The sequence below is a fragment of the Lissotriton vulgaris genome, chromosome 10 (genome assembly GCF_964263255.1).
Source record: "Lissotriton vulgaris chromosome 10, aLisVul1.2, whole genome shotgun sequence".
NCBI classification, from domain to species: Eukaryota; Metazoa; Chordata; class Amphibia; order Caudata; family Salamandridae; genus Lissotriton; species Lissotriton vulgaris.
The window spans coordinates 67,179,577-67,196,798 of NC_141698.1; the positions used below are offsets into that span (position 1 = coordinate 67,179,577).

Consider the following 17,222-nt stretch of genomic DNA (forward strand, 5'->3'; position numbering starts at 1 on the left):
ATGTTATTCCATTTTGTTTCTGGTCCAGAAGGTGTCAGGGTGATTCCGGCCGGTTCTGGACCTGAAAAGGGTGAATGGTTGGGTTCGGACCATTCGCTTCAAAATGGTGACCTTGCAGTCCATCATCCCGTTGGTGGGGGTCCGGGACTTCATGACATCTATCGATTTACAGGACGCCTACCTTCACGTTCCAGTGGCTCAGACTCATCAGCAGTTTCTTCGTTTTGCGGTTGGCAACTTTCACTTCCAGTTTGTGGTTTTGCCATTCGGGCTCAAGTCCGCTCCTCGGGTCTTCACCAAGCTTTTGGCTCCATTGGTGGCCCTGGTCCACTGTCGAGGGATATTTTTTCATCCTTATCTGGACGATTGGTTGATTCATGCTCCCTCTTTCCAGTTGGCTCTCAATCACACAGAGGTGGTTCTGGCCGTTTTGAGGGAGCACAGCTTTCTTGTCAATCTTGGAAAGTCGTTCCTTGTTCCGTCCCAAGATCGTCTCTTCATTGGGGCTCGGTTTCGGACAGATTTAGGGGTGGTCACTCTGTCCGAGGCTCGGGTGGCCAAGATTCATTCTCACATCCTGTCTCTTCTGTCCGAACCTGTGCAGGTGGCATCTCGTTGGCTCCAGGTTCAGGGGGATATGGCGGCCACGGTTTTTCTGGTTCCATGGGCCAGGTTTCATTTACACACACTGATGGCTTATGTTCTGGCGCATTGTTCTCCCCATTGCCTTCCCCTCTCTTCGATCCTGGTTTCACCTCAGATCAAGACGGCTCTGGGGTTGGTGGCTGGTTCGAGGTCATCTGCTGAAGGGTGTCTCTCTCTCTCCTCCGGCTCCGGTTGTGGTGACCACGGATGCCAGCCTCTCGGGTGGGGGGCCTGGCTGGGGGATCATCGGTCCAGGGGCTTCTGGTCTCCCTCTCAGAGCAGGATGTCATAGAACTGGAGGGAGTTGGAGGCGGTCCGTTTTAGCTCTGTTGGCCTTCTCCCGGTTTCTGCAGGGTTCCGTTGTCCTGATCAGGACCGACAACATCACTGCCATGGCTTATGTGAACAGACAGGGGGGGACCAGGTCCTCTTCTCTGGCCCTAGTGGCGAGGCGGCTGTTTGTTTGGGCGGAGTCTCATCTGTTGGCGCTCTCGGCGATCCATATTCAGGGGGTGTCCAATTCCCTTGCAGATGCCCTCAGCAGGGCCATTCCGTCCTCTGTGGATTTCTGCCTTCGTCTGGAGTTGTTTGTGGATCCGACGATGCGTTAGGGTGTTCTGGTGGTGGACCTCTTTGCGAATGTGGGCAATGCCTTGGTCGCCCGGGTTGTCTTCCGCAGTCGGGAAGGGTCGGCCTGGGCGGTGGATGCTCTCTCCTTCCCTTGGCCCCGCGGGCTTCTGTATGCCTTTCCTCCTTTCCCCCTTCTTCTCCGCTTCCTGCTGCGGGTCCGCTCCTCGGGGGCTTCTGTGATTCTTGTGGCTCCGGCTTGGCCTCGTGCCTCCTGGTTTCCTCTCATGGTGGAGATGAGGTCGGAGGTGGAGTGGTTACTACCTCTGTCTCCGCCCCCTTTGATCTTCCCGGCGTTGCAACAGGATGTTCTGGCCTGGATGCGCTTGGCGGCTTGGAGGTTGAATGCTTAGGTCTTCTGCGTCAAGGGGTTCTGGCTGGTTTGACCTCTTTGTGGAGAAGCGTGGCTCAGTGGTTAGAGGCGGCAGACCCGGAAGCTGAGATCGGCCGTGGACCAGGGTTCGATTCCCCGCCTCGGCGGGTCTCGGGCTCAAAATTCCATGGAGTCGACATTTCTCGCTCCGGTGCCTACTCGACTCATGGGGTCACACTCTGCGACTCTGGGCAATAGCTTGCTTAATCTCCACTACGGCCCCTCGCGGCGGGATGCCTGGCTTTCACCTTGTGGATACCCGGCCGGGGTATCTCACAGGGGAATACCAGGACGGGTTCCCTAAGCAAGCGCCTTGAGACCCCTGGGTTAAAGTGTTGCGCTATATAAATCGAAACACATTTACATTTACATTTACATTTACACTGCAGGTGACTAGGCGCTCGTCGACCAACAAGTCTTACCTCTGGCACTGGCGTTCTTTCAGTCGGTGGTGTCTTGTCAAGGGTTTGGACCCTACTTCCTCTTCTTTGTTTGAGGTGATGCTGTTTCTTCAGAAGGGTGCTGCCTTGGGCTTGAAGGTTTCTTCCCTTCGTTTGCAATGGGCTGCGATTAAGGCATTTCGAAGCTCTTGGGGCAATCTCTCGGATTCTGAGGGGTTGGTTAGTCGCCTTTTTAAGGGTTTGGGTAATGTTCTTCCTTCCCCTAGGCGGCATTTTCCCACCTGGGATCTGTCTCTGGTCTTGGACGCTTTGATGTCCCCTCTCTTTGAGCCCTTGCTTTCTGTTGATCTGCGCCTGTTGTCCTTCAAGACTTTCTTTTTGGTGGCCATTTCCTCTGCTCGCCGCCTGGGTGAACTGGGTGCTCTTTCTTCCAAACACCCTTTTTGTCGGGTTTTTGAGGACAGGATCGTGTTACGGCCGATTCTTTCCTTTCGTCCTAAGGTGGATTCTCAGTTCCACAGGGATCAGGAGTTGGTCCTTCCTTCCTTTTTTGATTCCCCGTCCTCGGAGTCTGAGGTGCGGCTGCACTCTTTGGTGTTAGGAGGGCTCTCCTGGTCTATTTGGAGCGGGTCGCTCCTTTCTGTCTCTCGGATTCCCTTTTTGTTAATTTTGGGCCTGTAAATCGGGCTTTGCGTCCTTCTACTCCTTCCTTGAGTCGTTGGGTTCGATCGCTGATTTCTTTGGCGTACAGGGAGTCGGGGCACCTTTCTCCTTTGGGGGTTCAAGGTTGTTCCACTCGCTCCATGGCTGCTTCCTGTGCGGAGGTCCAAGGGGCTTCCATTTCTGAGATTTGCAGGGCTGCCACCTGGGCTTCACCGTTGACCTTTGCCTCTCATTACAGGATTGGCCAGGAGGTTGACTGTGCTGATGTCTTTGGACACAGGGTTCTTTCCACTATGATTCCTGAATAGTGTTTTTGTTCCTTGTTTTCTGTGTTTTTTAATAAACCTGTTTTTTGCATACCTTCTTTGGTTGTCCTGTTTGGCTTTGTACATCTCATTGTGTAAGGAAGGGAAGCGAGGGAGGGACGATGAGGTAATGCTTCAATTGCTTACCGGTAATTGCATTACTGTGAGTCCTACTCAGCTGGGCTTTCAGATCGTTCTTAGAAATAGAACAGCAGCTTATAGGATCTAAAAAAAGGTGATGTAGCCCGTTAGCTTTTAAAGTACATTCAACATATCGTAACCAGGTTATGTTACTCACCCCATCAAGTTTCAGGACATCACTTATAATATCTCTTGTCAGTGTGAGGGTCTCCTTTCGCCATATTGAGTGCCACAGTAATATTGGCGCCAAAGAGATTTTATCAGAAATGTAGGGGGCTGTCATTTCCATATGGCATTTAAAATTTGCAGAAGACTTCGGTAATGAGAGTATCTTTAAAAAAAATGTTTCTTCAATTGATTGGAGTTTTGTACATTCTCAGATGGCCGCTCCATAAGTGGCAGCAGACACTATCTTTGCTTCATACACTGTTTTTATAACATCCAGAGGTTTTACACAGTTTTTTTTAATAAACTTAATTAAAGCCCCAATATTCTTTTCCATCTGGGTCGCTCTATTTACAATCATGTTTTGCCAATTAATTTCACTATCAAACATGATCCCTAAATAATTAAGAGTCAACGACTCCCATTTTCCTCTGTTCAGTGACAATTTGGGGTTGTTGCCGCAATTTTGGACCGGCCACAAGGATAAAGGACTTGGAATAATTAACTTTCATATCCAGAGAGTTCATATATTGCGTGTAATCCAGCACTAAATGACGCAGTGCATTACTAGTATGTCCTATGAGCACTGCGTCATCCGCATAAAGTAGTATAGGTATCAGTTTGGAGTTTATATAAGGGACATCTGGGGTGGACTCTCTCAGAGCAGCTTCTACATTATTAGTGTAAAGTGCGAATAGGAAAGGGGCTAGAACGCACCCCTGCCTAACACCTCTCATGATTTTAAAATGTCTAGTGCATTCACCATTCCTTCCATATCGGACACAGGCAGAAGCACCTATATATATATATATATATATAGGTCACAAATGATGTTAATAATATTCTCGTCAATCCCCATTGCCCCCATGATCTGCCACAGCCTAGACTGTGCCACGCAGTCAAAGGCTGCGGACAGATCCATGAAGGCAAGATAGAGGTGGCCTTTTTTAGCTACAGTGTATTTCGCTATAATTAGGCTCAAATTCAGGCACTGATCGACAGTGCCTTTCCCTTTTCTAAAACCAAACTGACAGGGGATTATAATATTCTTATCCAAGGCCCATTCCTCCAACCTATTTAAAAGAAGGCGATCCATTAACTTAGCAGTCGAATCTATCAGTGAGATAGGCCTATAGTTCTTCGGAGTTGACCTATCTCCCTTCTTATAAATGGGGACGATTACTGTTGTTTTCCACGACGGAGGGGCACATGTTTGGGCAATTTTATTAAAAACATTTGTTAAGAGCGAGGCCCATAAATCTTGGTTCTCCAGAAAGAGATCAATGGGCACTCCGTCCGGTCCTGGTGCTTTTTCCCGTTTACACTGACTTAGAGCATACTTCACTTCCTCTAGTCTAAAACTAAGAGCGCCCCTACTGCTCCTAAGATTTTGGGACAGGACTGGGTGGGTAAAGTCTCACCAGCTCCAAATAAGCCTTCAAAGTGGGTCACCCATTCCGCCTGATCAACGTGAGTGTCTGTACTCAAAGCCTGTTGGTCTTTCGTAAATGGTGCATTAATCAGTGATTGTGCTACTCATTTTGAGTTGGAAGTTGAGGTGCTCCATGAAGAGGGTGTTGCTGTCTGTGATGGTTGCGCATTTGAGGGTCTCTTTGTAGATTATGGCTATGCTGCACCAACATCATTAACTCCATCCACTCCGGCTCCCCCTCGGACCCATACCCTCCATCATATCTTCAACAAAGCCGACACCATCATCGCACCCCATCTCCGGAACGTCATAAACATCTCGTTTGCGTCAGCCACCTTCCCCGAGAGCTGTGAGTATGCAGAAATCAACGTCCTTCTGAAGAAACCCACAGCAGACCCCAAAGACCTCAAGAACTTCCGCCCCATCTCTCTTCTTCACTTTCCCGCCAAGGTCATAGAGAAGACCGTCAATAAACAGCTGACTGCTTTTCTCGAGACAAACAACTCGCTCGACCCTTCCCAGTCCGGTTTTTGAGCCAACCACAGCACGAGACCGCCCTCATCGCAGCCACCGACATCAGGACCCTGATGGACAACGGAGAAACAAGCGCCCTCATCCTCCTGGACCTCTCGGCAGCCTTCGACACCGTATGCCATCACACCCTAATAACACGCCTCTTCAACACTGGGATCCAAGGAAAGGCCCTGGACTGGATCACCTCGTTCCTCTCCGACAGAACCCAGAGAGTCCGCCTCCCTCCCTTCCGCTCAGAAGCCACCAAAAACATCTGCGGCGTACCCCAAGGATCCTCGCTCAGCCCAACGCTCTTCCATATCTACATGAGCCCCCTCGCCGCCATCGCACGCAAACACAACATCAACATCATCTACGCCGACGACACCCAGCTGATACTCTCCCTCACCAAAGACCCAGCCACCGCCAAAACCAACCTACAGGAAGGAATGAAAGACGTTGCAGAATGGAGGAAGCTTAGCCGCTTGAAGCTGAACTCAGACAAGACGGAGGTCCTCATCCTTGGACAATCTCGATGACCAAGCAAGTCAACGCCGTATCGTCATCATGCTTCAACACCCTGCGCATGCTCCGAAAGATATTCCAGTGGATCCCCACCGAAACCAGAAAGATGGTCACCCAGGCCCTCGTCACTAGCCGACTGGACTACGGAAACGCCCTATACGCAGCCCTATACGCAGGAACCACCGCCAAACTCCAGAAACAACTACAACGCATACAGAACGCCTCCGCACGACTCATCCTCATCCAGTAGTTTTTATAGTAACAAGATTATGGTGTTGGTGGGTTGGGAGGGTAGTCTGGTTGCAGTTTGGGGTGGAGGTGGAAGGAAGGTTGTTGGGTTGGAGAATTTCAAGGTGTGTGGGCTTTTTTGAAAGGTAGTGGTGTTAAAGCTACTGTGTTGTCTAGGGTGTGATTGGTTTTGAGGGGGCGGTACAATCGGTGAACCTTGTGAACACACATTTGTGTCTTCCCTTAGTTTACTCCAGACAAGTGACATTGTTTTTGTCAATTGTTCAGGTAGCTGTTTTACAGTTAGTATGTTTTTGATTGGTTGTTTGGTGTACACGTGGTGGTTGGTTTTGTTGTTGAAGAGGTTATTTAGGTAATATTAGTGGTTACGTAAAAGTTATGCTCATCTTAATGTATATGAGAGGTGGGTATTTAGGATGGGTCGTCATCAGGCAATATTGCTAGATATAGATTGTGAAAAATGTTGGACTGCTTACCTGCAGTTTTGAAGAAAAGGATGCAGGGTTCCAGCCCCCAGGCCATTTCCAAGCCCAAACAGACTGCAACCTTAACCTGACACCTTTTAACTGGAAGCCTTAAACCCTCTGTTTAAATAACCTTATTGACTAGGTGACCTGTGCCAATGAGAACCCAAGCCTTTGACACCAATAGGTGAGCAAGTCGTAAGGTCATTGAGCTAGTGAGCTGCCTTGCCGCCCGATGATTTTTTTCAATAAAACCTGTACTTTTTAGTCACCTGCAAGCCTTCTAATTTATTTTCTCTTTGTGTCTGAACAACTGTGTTCCTCCATTTCTCTTCCTTTAAAGAGGTGCGCGGAAAATGCATACACTTTCCCATGCCGAATGCTTTATCTGCATTTAAACATAACCTACTATTGTATTTTGAAAATTAGCTTATCCCATACGTTTGTAAATTCTCTTAAGATTGGCAGTACTGTGTGACTTATCATATAAAGCAGTTATCCCTTACACGCAATGTCTGTTGTGAGACATTTTGTTACCTTGCAGTGGGCTTAAAGCCTGCTCCATATTTACCATTGGTTGGTTTCAATGTTTTGGACTTGGCCCTTTTTTGCAGGGTTATCCCCAAACTTTTTGCTTCTTCCTCCTATTTTCTCCAGACCTATGTTTGTTGGTTTTAGAACTCTGGGCACTCTACCACTGCTAATCAGTGCTAAAGTGCATATGCTCCCTGTGTACTTTGTTATTATGATTGGTTCTCCCTGATTGGCATATTTTGATTTACTGGTCAGTCCCCAGTAAAGTGCATTAGATGTGCTGGGGCTGGTGAATCAAATGCTACTAGTGGGCCTGCAGCACTGATTGTGTCACCAACATAAGTAGCCCTGAAAAGATGTCTCAGCCCTGCCACTGCAAGGCCTGTGTGCAGTTTGCGAACTGCCATGTCGACTTGGCAAGTCCACCCGCTTTCCAGGCGCTAACCTTCCCTTTTCTTACATATAGGACACCCCTATGGTAGGCCCAAGGTACCCCCCTGGGCTGGGTGCAGTGTATGCGAAAGGCAGGACATGTACTTATGTGTGTAACATGTCCTGATAGTGAAATACTGTCAATTTCGTTTTTCACTATTGAAAGGCCATTTTGCCTCATAGGACAAAATGGGGAATACAAGCATATCTTTCCATAGGGCTAAGATTGTAAAATAAAGTTTAGGCTCTCTGAACTCAGTTTCTAATAACACATCTTTTACTAAAGATAGTTTTTAAATTGTGTGTTTGAAAAGGCCACTTTTAGAAAGTACACAACATAGTGCGTATGTACTCCATCATACCCGATACTCATTAGTTCATCATTATGAGTCATTTTGCGTGCACCCTGGTGTTTGCGTTTCATCCGTGCGCACACCTTCAAAACAAAATACAAATGGAGCCTCGTCATACTCCAAAACAGAGTGCACTGCCCAAAGGAATTTCTTCCACCAAACTTGATTGTCAACATATTTCTCTTTATTTAACCCTTTCCTTGCTGCCGTCAGCCAATGGCCAACGGCAGCACTACCTCGCCAGTGCTGCTGTCGGCCATTGGCCGATGGCGCCCCACCCGCGCACGAAAACGCCTACACCGCGGCGGAATTACCGCCGCGGTTAACGGGTTAAATCCATCAATTATATCGAATTGTTTACTAACATCATCACTTTTTGTCCATGATTGATTCATATACTCCATGTACAACGAATGCCTGTCTGGGCCTTTCGAAGAACACCTGGGGATTCGCCCCTCCTGGTTGCGTGACTTGAAATTTATTCTTAAACCCAAAGCATTTCGGGCATTATATGCCCTTCCTCCGGGGTTACTGTGAAGAAACATATAAAAATCACCAGTTGTTTTCTTAAGGAAATTTTAAACAAATCTAACTTGCTTACAAAGACTGCGATGTGATCTACAGTGGCACAATAACTGAAAGAGTGTACAACTAAAAACATTAGGCAATAGTGACTACTGAACTCATGTATACTAAATTAATGCCACAACCCCGAGTGCACAAACATAACGCTTCACGTAAACAAAAATGTAAACCCCCTAAGCTTAACAAACCTGTATCCCATAATTCTCAACAAACTAAAGTTGTTACCTTATTGTCCGTGCCAAAGGCAGTACGTTCACGTTTGGCGCGGAACATGAGTTCAGTAGTCACTATTGATTAATGTTTTTAGTTGTACACTCTTTGAGTTATTGTGCCACTGTAGATCACATCGCAGTCTTTGGATCACAAAGACTTCAGCCCTAGCTCCCCTGAACTTCCTTGCTGGGACTTCTGACCTGCCAAGAGGTGCCTATGATTGTCTTGGGCCTCTAGAGGTTGTTTTTGCTGTTGGGAGCTGGAAGAGCAATGCAAACACAAGTAAATCAACGCATTGCTTTTCTTGCTGCAGTTTTCTGATGCAGCACTGAAGAATCTCCCCGCATTGCGGCAGCCGAAACTGACGCAGCGCCTGTTGCTGCAGTAAGAATTGCGCAATGAGGGATCACGAATGAAAAGGTCGACGCAGCGAGGCTTGCCGCCGCTGCATTGTTCGCCAACACATCCCGGCTTTCCACGCATTGTCCCTGTGCGGCAAGTTTTCCCTGACTCATCACCCGAGGATCTGAGCCGGCCCAAAATCGACGCATCGCTTCCCCCTACAGACCGGACCCGACGCATCGCACTTCTGTGTACAGCGGAACTGTTGCATCGCATCCATGAGGGTCTCGGTAACCAACGCATCTCCTTGTTTTTTGACGCTTCTCATCGCTGCTGCTGTTTGACTTGGTGAATTTTGGCGCAACCACAGGTACTTTGCAAGAAATCACACATCCATAGTTTCCTATGGACTCAGTTGCTAAAATGTTTTGAGACATTTTTCTTAATACTTGTATGTTGGATTTTTGTCGTTTTGGTCTTGTTGAGCAAAGATAAAGATACTTTTTTTTCTAAACTGGTGTGGTGTCCATTTGTGGCGTTATCACTGTTACTGTGAGTGTTGATACAAATACTTTACACATTGCCTTTGGGATAAGCCTGTCTGCTCGTGCCAAGCTACCAAGGGGGTCAACAGGGGTTATCTAAAGTGTGTATCCCCCTTACCCTGACTAGAATCAAGGGTTCCTATTTGGACAAAGGTACCTACCTCTGCCAACTAGAGACCCCCATTTTTAACACATTGTCACTTTCATTTCTTTTCTTATAGTTTGTTAGCGCATATGGGATTCACTTCCTCTTGGGTTTTCCCTCCCCTAAAGTGCGGATCCATTACTTGTGTCCTTGCACTGCTCCATTTTTTGTTTAAACACGCTCAGTGCATGTGTTTTCCTGCTATCTCTCTTGTGTACGTCTCACCCTCAGTCAAGCTCTCTGCCCTTGGTTTCCCGCTTGCTCTTGTGTGCTTATCCCACGCCTGCGTTGGCTTTTCAACTGTTTCTCCACCCATCTCTGTGTTGTGTTCTTTTGTGTTCATTTGCTCCCCCACATTCTCTTCTTCTTCATGGTTCTTGCCTGTACCCTCCATTCTACTCGCACCCTCTTGGTATTGCCACGTCACTTTACTTCTCCGTATTCCTGCATCCCCTACTGTTGCTTTCCTCCTTCCTTGTTGCCCCTTGTTGTTTACACCTCCACTGTGTTGCTTCACCCCACTCTCTTTTTTCTTGTTTATCAATCCAACCCAGATTGGCATACAGAAAAAATAAAACACTTGTCTTATTTTGTAGATGCGCGCATGCTTGGTGTGCGCGCCTACAAAATTATGCGGGTGGTGGCGTATGGCTTTTTCCCCCCCCTTTTTTTTTTTTTTTTTTTAAAACCAACCCTGCTGGGCTCTATTGAGGATGCTGTACAGTATCGTTAGAACCATTGGCAAACCCAATAAGTCCCAGAGGCAAGACCCATTGGCTTTGCCAATGGTTGATTTTCTGGGTTTTGGGGCAATCTTTGGTCACTAAGAAGTACTCATGGTGTTTACGTCTGTGTGTCTCTGGTGTTCCAGGCCTCAGAAACTGTTGGACAACAGTTGAATATCCAGGGTACTCCCTTTAAGCAACTGACTGTCCATAGGTAGCAAAGCCAATTGGGTCAAAGCTTACTCTAGAAGTCAGTAGGGGTCCGCAAGAAGGATACAGTGAATAAAGCACAAGAAACTCAGTGTCCAGTGAAGGTTATTATTTAGAAGAGGAACATGCCTTTATTTACACGTGGGTGAAAAATGGTGATTAACATGTAAAAAAAAAAACGAAATACATTTGAGAGAAAAAAAACAGAGGCAATAAGTGTGCAAATTCACATTTCCACTAAGATTTCAGGTTGTAAGCCTTTTAGGCCAAAGGTATGTGTAACGCTGCATAAAGTTACACTATACCTGGAAGTATTCACATTTCATAGATTTCCGACCATACTTGTGTTTTTTGTGATTTCCAAAATGAGTAAGTCTTTCGAAAACCTAGGTGTAAATCTCTGACTCACGGGCCTAAAATTTTGGGGAGAATCGTCCTGCCTAGTATTGTAGAGCGAATCAAAATAGTTGTTACTCAGTCCCTCACCTTTTTACCGTAGGTGCCCAGGAGGAGCAGAGCGTAGGAGCAGGCTGTCCAAAGCGCAGGCCAAAGAAGAAATCCCTTTCAGTTGCTTATGAGTCACAACCGAATGAGGGAAACGGCAAAGACCCCACCGGCGGTGACCTTAAAAAACCGAAATGGGAGCCGAAAGACTGGAGAGAGCAGCTGGAAAACATCCGGGAGATGCGCAAGGGGAAGGACGCGCCTGTGGATGAGATGGGTGCGGAGAAATGCTTTGATCGCACTGCAGCTCCAGAGGTAAAGCTGGGATTGTTGAATGTTTAAATATTAGTTATTGTGCAAAAATACATTGGAGAACCCATTTCATGGATTGAATCCTAAAAATGTTCTTTTCTTTTGAATATGGTTAAAACCAGTCTAGTGCCATCAATATTGGATAGGGTTCTGTTCAAGTGTTTTTCTTTAACCTGGGTATTGGGCAAGTTACAACAACTAGAACTTAAGTCTTAAAGTTAAGTTATCCATAAATCAATCATACAAGGGAAATTATTTGTAAAGTTGATACACGGCAGAGTATAAAGAGATAAACACAATTTTTTTATTACAGGGTGTTTTTGCCAACCATCTTAGTTCCATCCTGGTGACCTACATGCTGTCCTAAATCTGGAAGAAAGCACGACTTGGTTCTTATTCAAGCTTTCATGACACCATGACCACCTGTATGTAGCGTTCACACGTCTGTAAAGTGTAGGTGGGAACGCACACGTACACCGGACGAGTGCTTCAAGGTCCCAGACACCTAGAGGGATTTTCTTTTTCTGCCTTTCCAAACATGTATGAGGGTACTTTGTTTCTTTAATATGTCAACAATCCCTCTTGTTCTACATGAATTCTTTTATTTTTTTTATGCTCTAGCACATGCTCACCTTCTGTCCGCTGTGCTATAAAGTTCACATCATGTAAACGTTTTCATATACAAAAACCGTGGGCGCCACAGAATTGTTACTGTTAACAGATTCTTTTTGACCAATACAATTGTATAATATCTTTTGACCTTATATACCATTGCTGTGTAAAATGCACCATTGTATCATGATAATGACGAATACAGAAGTATTTCATTATAACAATGCGTTTAATATACTTACTACCTTCTTCCCTCATGGTAATGTAATGGCCTTGACTGTAGAGTTGGGAGGGGGCATTAACCTAGTGCAGATGTACTCTCTGAAAGTAAAGAAGTGCTTTAGAGACCAATAGGTACCCGTCCGGCATGCGTGATGTGGCTGCGGCGGGGGATGTCGAGGACCAGTCTGGCAATGGCGGTTTGAACATTCTGAAGTTTCTTGAGCTGGTTCTGGGTGACGCTGTTGTAGAGTGCATTGCCATAGTCTAGTCTGCTGGAGTAGAGTGCGTGGGTGACCGTCCTTCTGGATTCTGTGGGGATCCATCTGAAAGTCTTTCGAAGCAGGCAGAGCATGTGGATGCAGGCTGAGGAAACTGTGTTGATTTGGCGGTTCATTGTGAGCGATGAGTCCAGTATGATGCTGAGTTTCCGTGTGCGGTCTGTCTAGGTAACTGACTGAGGGTATTTGTAGAGCGCACTACTGCCGAGGCGTCTTGGCACTGGGAAAAGTAGTTGAATATAACGCTGACTTGTTTAATGTTGGGGGAAGAGCCATGTTTTAATTTCCTTCCTGAAAACCAATCTGTCAATCTGTTTGGAATCCTTCTCAGATGTACAGGCAAAGAGTTCCAAAGTTTAGATGCCAGGAAGGAGAAGCGTTTTCCTCCCCACCTTACTCTTTTTATCTTGGGGAGTTTGACCAAGCCAAGAGTGGCTGACCTTAAGGAACGTGTTGGCAGATAACAGGAAAACAGAAATTGTACATCCTCAGCCCCACCACCAAAGAAGGCTTTATGTACCAGACAGAGTGTCTTAAAATCGACACATCGTCGGACTGGGAGCCAGTGAAGTTGTTTGATGGCGTTTGATGTCGGGCAATGTTTAGGTAGTTTAAGCAACATTCTAACTGCCGCGTTCTGAATTGATTGAAGTTAAGCACATTGTGCAGCACCTGCTCCCAGATAGAGAGCTTTACCATAAACCATTCTAGAGAATCCTGGCACTTATAACTGTTTTCCTCAGGTAAAAGGGGGGGAACGGAATAATCTTTCTCAGGCCTTTTAACATAAAAAACAAGCAGATTACTCTTGGTTAATCTGAGAGGCCCAGGTCAGATCTTTATCAAACATAAAGCCAAGGTTCGTAGCTTTGTTCACTGGCGCAGGACAAGTACCAGCTGTAGTTGGCCACCAAAGCTGATTCCAGATCGAAACTATCTGACCAAACTCTTCAGGTTTGTCAGTATTCAGCTTTAAAAAATTGGAATTCATCCAAGTCATCAAGGAAGAATTGCACTTGGAGAAATCAGCTGCCATGACATCCACCGACTGGGTTACAGACACTATAAGCCGAGTGTCATCAGCATATGACACCAGCGAAAGGCCATGGCTTTTTATTAATCTTGCCAAAGGGGCAACATAAACTCTGGGATCCCCAGTGGAAGGATCCCAGAGTGGCTGGCCACCAGGAGTCATCCCAGGCTGAAAGAGTGGGTCCCAGTATGAGTACTTCGGTCTTTCCGAGTTCAGCTTGAGACAGCTGTCTTTCATCCAGGTAGCAACGGCCTTCTTCCAAAGTGGAAGTTGGTTCTGGCAGTTGTGATTTCGTTGGTGAGGGAGAGGATCAGCTGGGTGTCGTCAGCGTAGGAGACTATGTTTAGTCCGTGGCTTCTGACAATGGTTGCGAGGGGGACCATGTAGACTTTGAAGAGGCTGGAGCTCAGGGAGGAACCCTGGGGCACTCCAAAGCTGATCTCTGTTGGTTCTGAGGGGAACAATGGTAGTCTAACTCGCTGAGTCCGGTCGGGGAGGAAGGAGTGGCTCCGGTCCAGTGCCTTGTCGCAGATGCTGGCATTGTGGAGACTCGTGATTAGGGTGCAGTCACATAACATAACATGTGTATTTGTAAGCACACGTTCACCCTAACAAGGTCTCTTGGCACTGAATAACAGATGTTTATTGTTACCCAACTCAATGGTGCTCATTTTATCGACCTCAGATGGATGAAAGGCTGAGTGGACCCGCCAGGATTTTAACCTGTGACCATGAGGTCGAACACAGGCCCCTGCAGTGGATGCAGTAATCCACTGAGTCACCAGACCCGGATCGGCGTGACTCGGAGTCGAAGGCAACCAAGAGGCCTAGTAGGATGTGGGCTGCCGTCTGGCCCCGGTCGAGGAGGGACCGGATGTCGGTGGTGGTGGTGGTGGTGGTGGTGAGGAATGCAAGCTCCATCCTGTGGTTGCATTTGTGAGCCGGATTGGGAGGTGTCCAGGATGGCAGACTAGAATAATTGAAACCGGAGCAATACTACCATCTTAGTCCTCTTGCCTTTATTTGACCAAGGATCCATATTCTTTTGTCCCGCTGAACTAGAAGCTGTTGCTTTCCACGAGAACAGGTTCAATGGTGATGTGTGCTAAGGTTTCTCCTCACACTCCTTGTTCTGTAAACATGTACCTGTTTTTCACCCCAACCCAACCCTTACTTGGAGGACAGTGATATGGTAAAACTGTTTCTATTTACATGCCTCGGTCTGGGACATGGACTTGTTTTAACTCTTTTTCAATGTACCTAAACAAGTGCTCATCAAGGCCTCACACACCGTGTCTCTCAGCTTGTTTTTTGGATCATAGTGCTTGGTCTTCTGGTGAAATTCAGGGTGCTTGCAGCCTGCAGGGCATCGCCTCCTTCCTCATCCTAGGCCTGCTCCATGCTTCCCCCTTAACCTCGGGTGACCCTTTCTTAGCAAAAGCATGGCAGGCAAGTAACTAACCAGCCTAACCATCCTCTGGTGCCCAGCTCCACCCATCTGTGGTCACACTCCTCCCACACCAGCAGCAGTTTGGCTGTCTAGTTCCACCCATCTGTCTCATCAGACTCATCCCACACCAGCAGCTGCCTGCCCAGCTTCACCCATGTGTCTCATCGTCAGACTCCTCCCACACCAGCAGCTCCAGACATTTAACTCTTTCATTCACCGACTTAGAGCAGTCCTGCTTGCCTCGTCCACTGCAAACACTATAGCGCCCACTAGCAAAATGAAGTTACTCTGTGTGCTTGCTTTCTTATAGGAAGGGCAAGGCCAAACGATATTTTTACAATGCAGCATTTACTGGCGGCAGCATGTTGTCTTGTTACAATTCACCAAGCAATAGGTTAATCGCGTCCTCTTGTTAAGTCACATTGTTAGGCATTTTTATTGCAAACAATGCAAATATGTATGTGAATTCGACATTATCATTACAGTCTTTATTTAAGATATTTCTAATCAACAGTTTATTGCTCATATAGTAAATTTCCCCACCTTTGCAGGAGGCTGTATATAAACAATTATTTGTGTTCGTAAGGTTCCTCTTACTTAATACTTCTTAATCTATAGGCAACACAGATATAGATACAAAGCCCACGTGTCAAGCTAAGTAAGCATTTATTTGTGTTTCTTGTGTTAGCTGTCATGCCTTAGAATGGCAGGCTTATCCCATACTGTCCAGTTGAGTGCCTTTCAGTGGAGTTTTTACTTGGTTGAACGATTTGACATTTGGCGCTTACAGATAGCAAGGAAATTCTCTAACCTGATTTCCTTTAATTTTTCGTTTCACTGAAATTCGATGGTATTTCCTTTGAATTGATTGAAAACCTGTCAGAGAAACCCCAAGAATAACACTTAAAACTGTAATTATATCACTACATTATATATATATATATATATATCAATAAATAACAATGTATGCTTCTGCATTGTTTTTTAAATATTTTATTATTTTGATTAAATACAACATACTTTTTTGTTTTCCAGAGAAAGTTACTAGCAGGACTTGCATCCTGGATAGATAAAGACTTTCATGTCAGAAGCGGTACTTGTAAGGAATGGAGAGGCTCATGTATGAAATAAGCATTTTGCATTACCAAATAGCAATTTATACTGAATCGCTATTTGGTAATCGCAAAATGCTATGTATGTAGGAATCGTCAAAGATTTGGCGATTCCTTAATATTACCTATTAGCAATTCAGTAAATAACGAATCACTATTAGGTAATATTACTCCATTCATTCCTATAGGCACGAATGATTTTGCATTGGCAAAATTTTGATTACTTGATTGGTAATCGTAAATTAGCTAATGCAAAGCCAAGGTTGCCCATGGATGTAAGGCCCATCAGAAGCACCCCAAAAAAGAAAATGTACACATGTAAAGAATACATTTGCAGAGAAAAAGCTCTAGAAGAGAGGTAGAATGCACCTTAAAGATTAGGTGGTGAAGTATGGATGAATGCAATGTGTGTGAGTGCTATTGGGGCCATTGTTGGAAATGTTTTGGTAACCTAACTCCAGAGCAGACCCTGCTGAAACTGTGCCACTGCGAGCACTGAGCCGAGCCTATGCTGTAGTATATTAGCAGTGTGAGAGTAAATGTGGTCGTGTGCGCATGCGGACACCTAGCGCTTTTGATTCGTTGAAGCCATTTTGAGTGTAGGGCCAGTAAGTGCCCAATGGTGAAGAATGGTCCTATCTCAGCCACACCAGAGTTTTTCCACAGGTCTTTAAAAGACCATTTACATGCCTTTGCACTGGTTTAAGAGACTTGGTTAGGTCTCGCCTAGGCATTGTGTGCGCTGGTTCTTTGAGACACGGTGGTTTCAGGTATGGACTTGAAGCTCCACCCATCTTTTCAATTGGCTCCCATTACCTGAATGGTTGCTTTTGATTCGTTAATAGGCTTGGTAGTCCCTCATTACTACCTCTATCTCTAATGTTGTATTCTCCCATGTGGACAGCCCCTGTTGCATGTTTTCTAACTTGTGATGCTATGTAGAGAGTTTTAAGAGCACTCATTTTCCTTTGTTGGCCTGCCTCTGCTGTTATGTGTTTACTTAGCTTCAGCAGCTTTATTTGCACCTAATCTTCCTGTGCCGCCCCTCACACAACACTGCTTACCAGTTAGTGGCAACTAACTCTTGTGAACGATCTAGCACCTTAAAGTTGTTGTAGGCTGGCCTGCGAGCCAGTAGCAGGCCTGGAGCTTCTGTTCATAAGTTGCTGTTG

At 46.1% G+C, this 17,222-nt stretch overlaps 1 protein-coding gene across 2 annotated transcripts in view; it reads left to right on the forward strand.

Moving 5' to 3' along the window:
• The window catches only part of NTHL1 (nth like DNA glycosylase 1), a 135,798-nt gene that overhangs the window by 7,282 nt on the left and 111,294 nt on the right, over positions 1–17,222 (forward strand). For both annotated transcript variants that reach the window (XM_086940497.1, XM_086940498.1), the window contains exon 2: positions 11,087–11,346. In XM_086940497.1, coding sequence (XP_086796623.1) covers positions 11,087–11,346 — 260 coding nt within the window. The remainder of the gene's footprint in view (positions 1–11,086; positions 11,347–17,222) is intronic.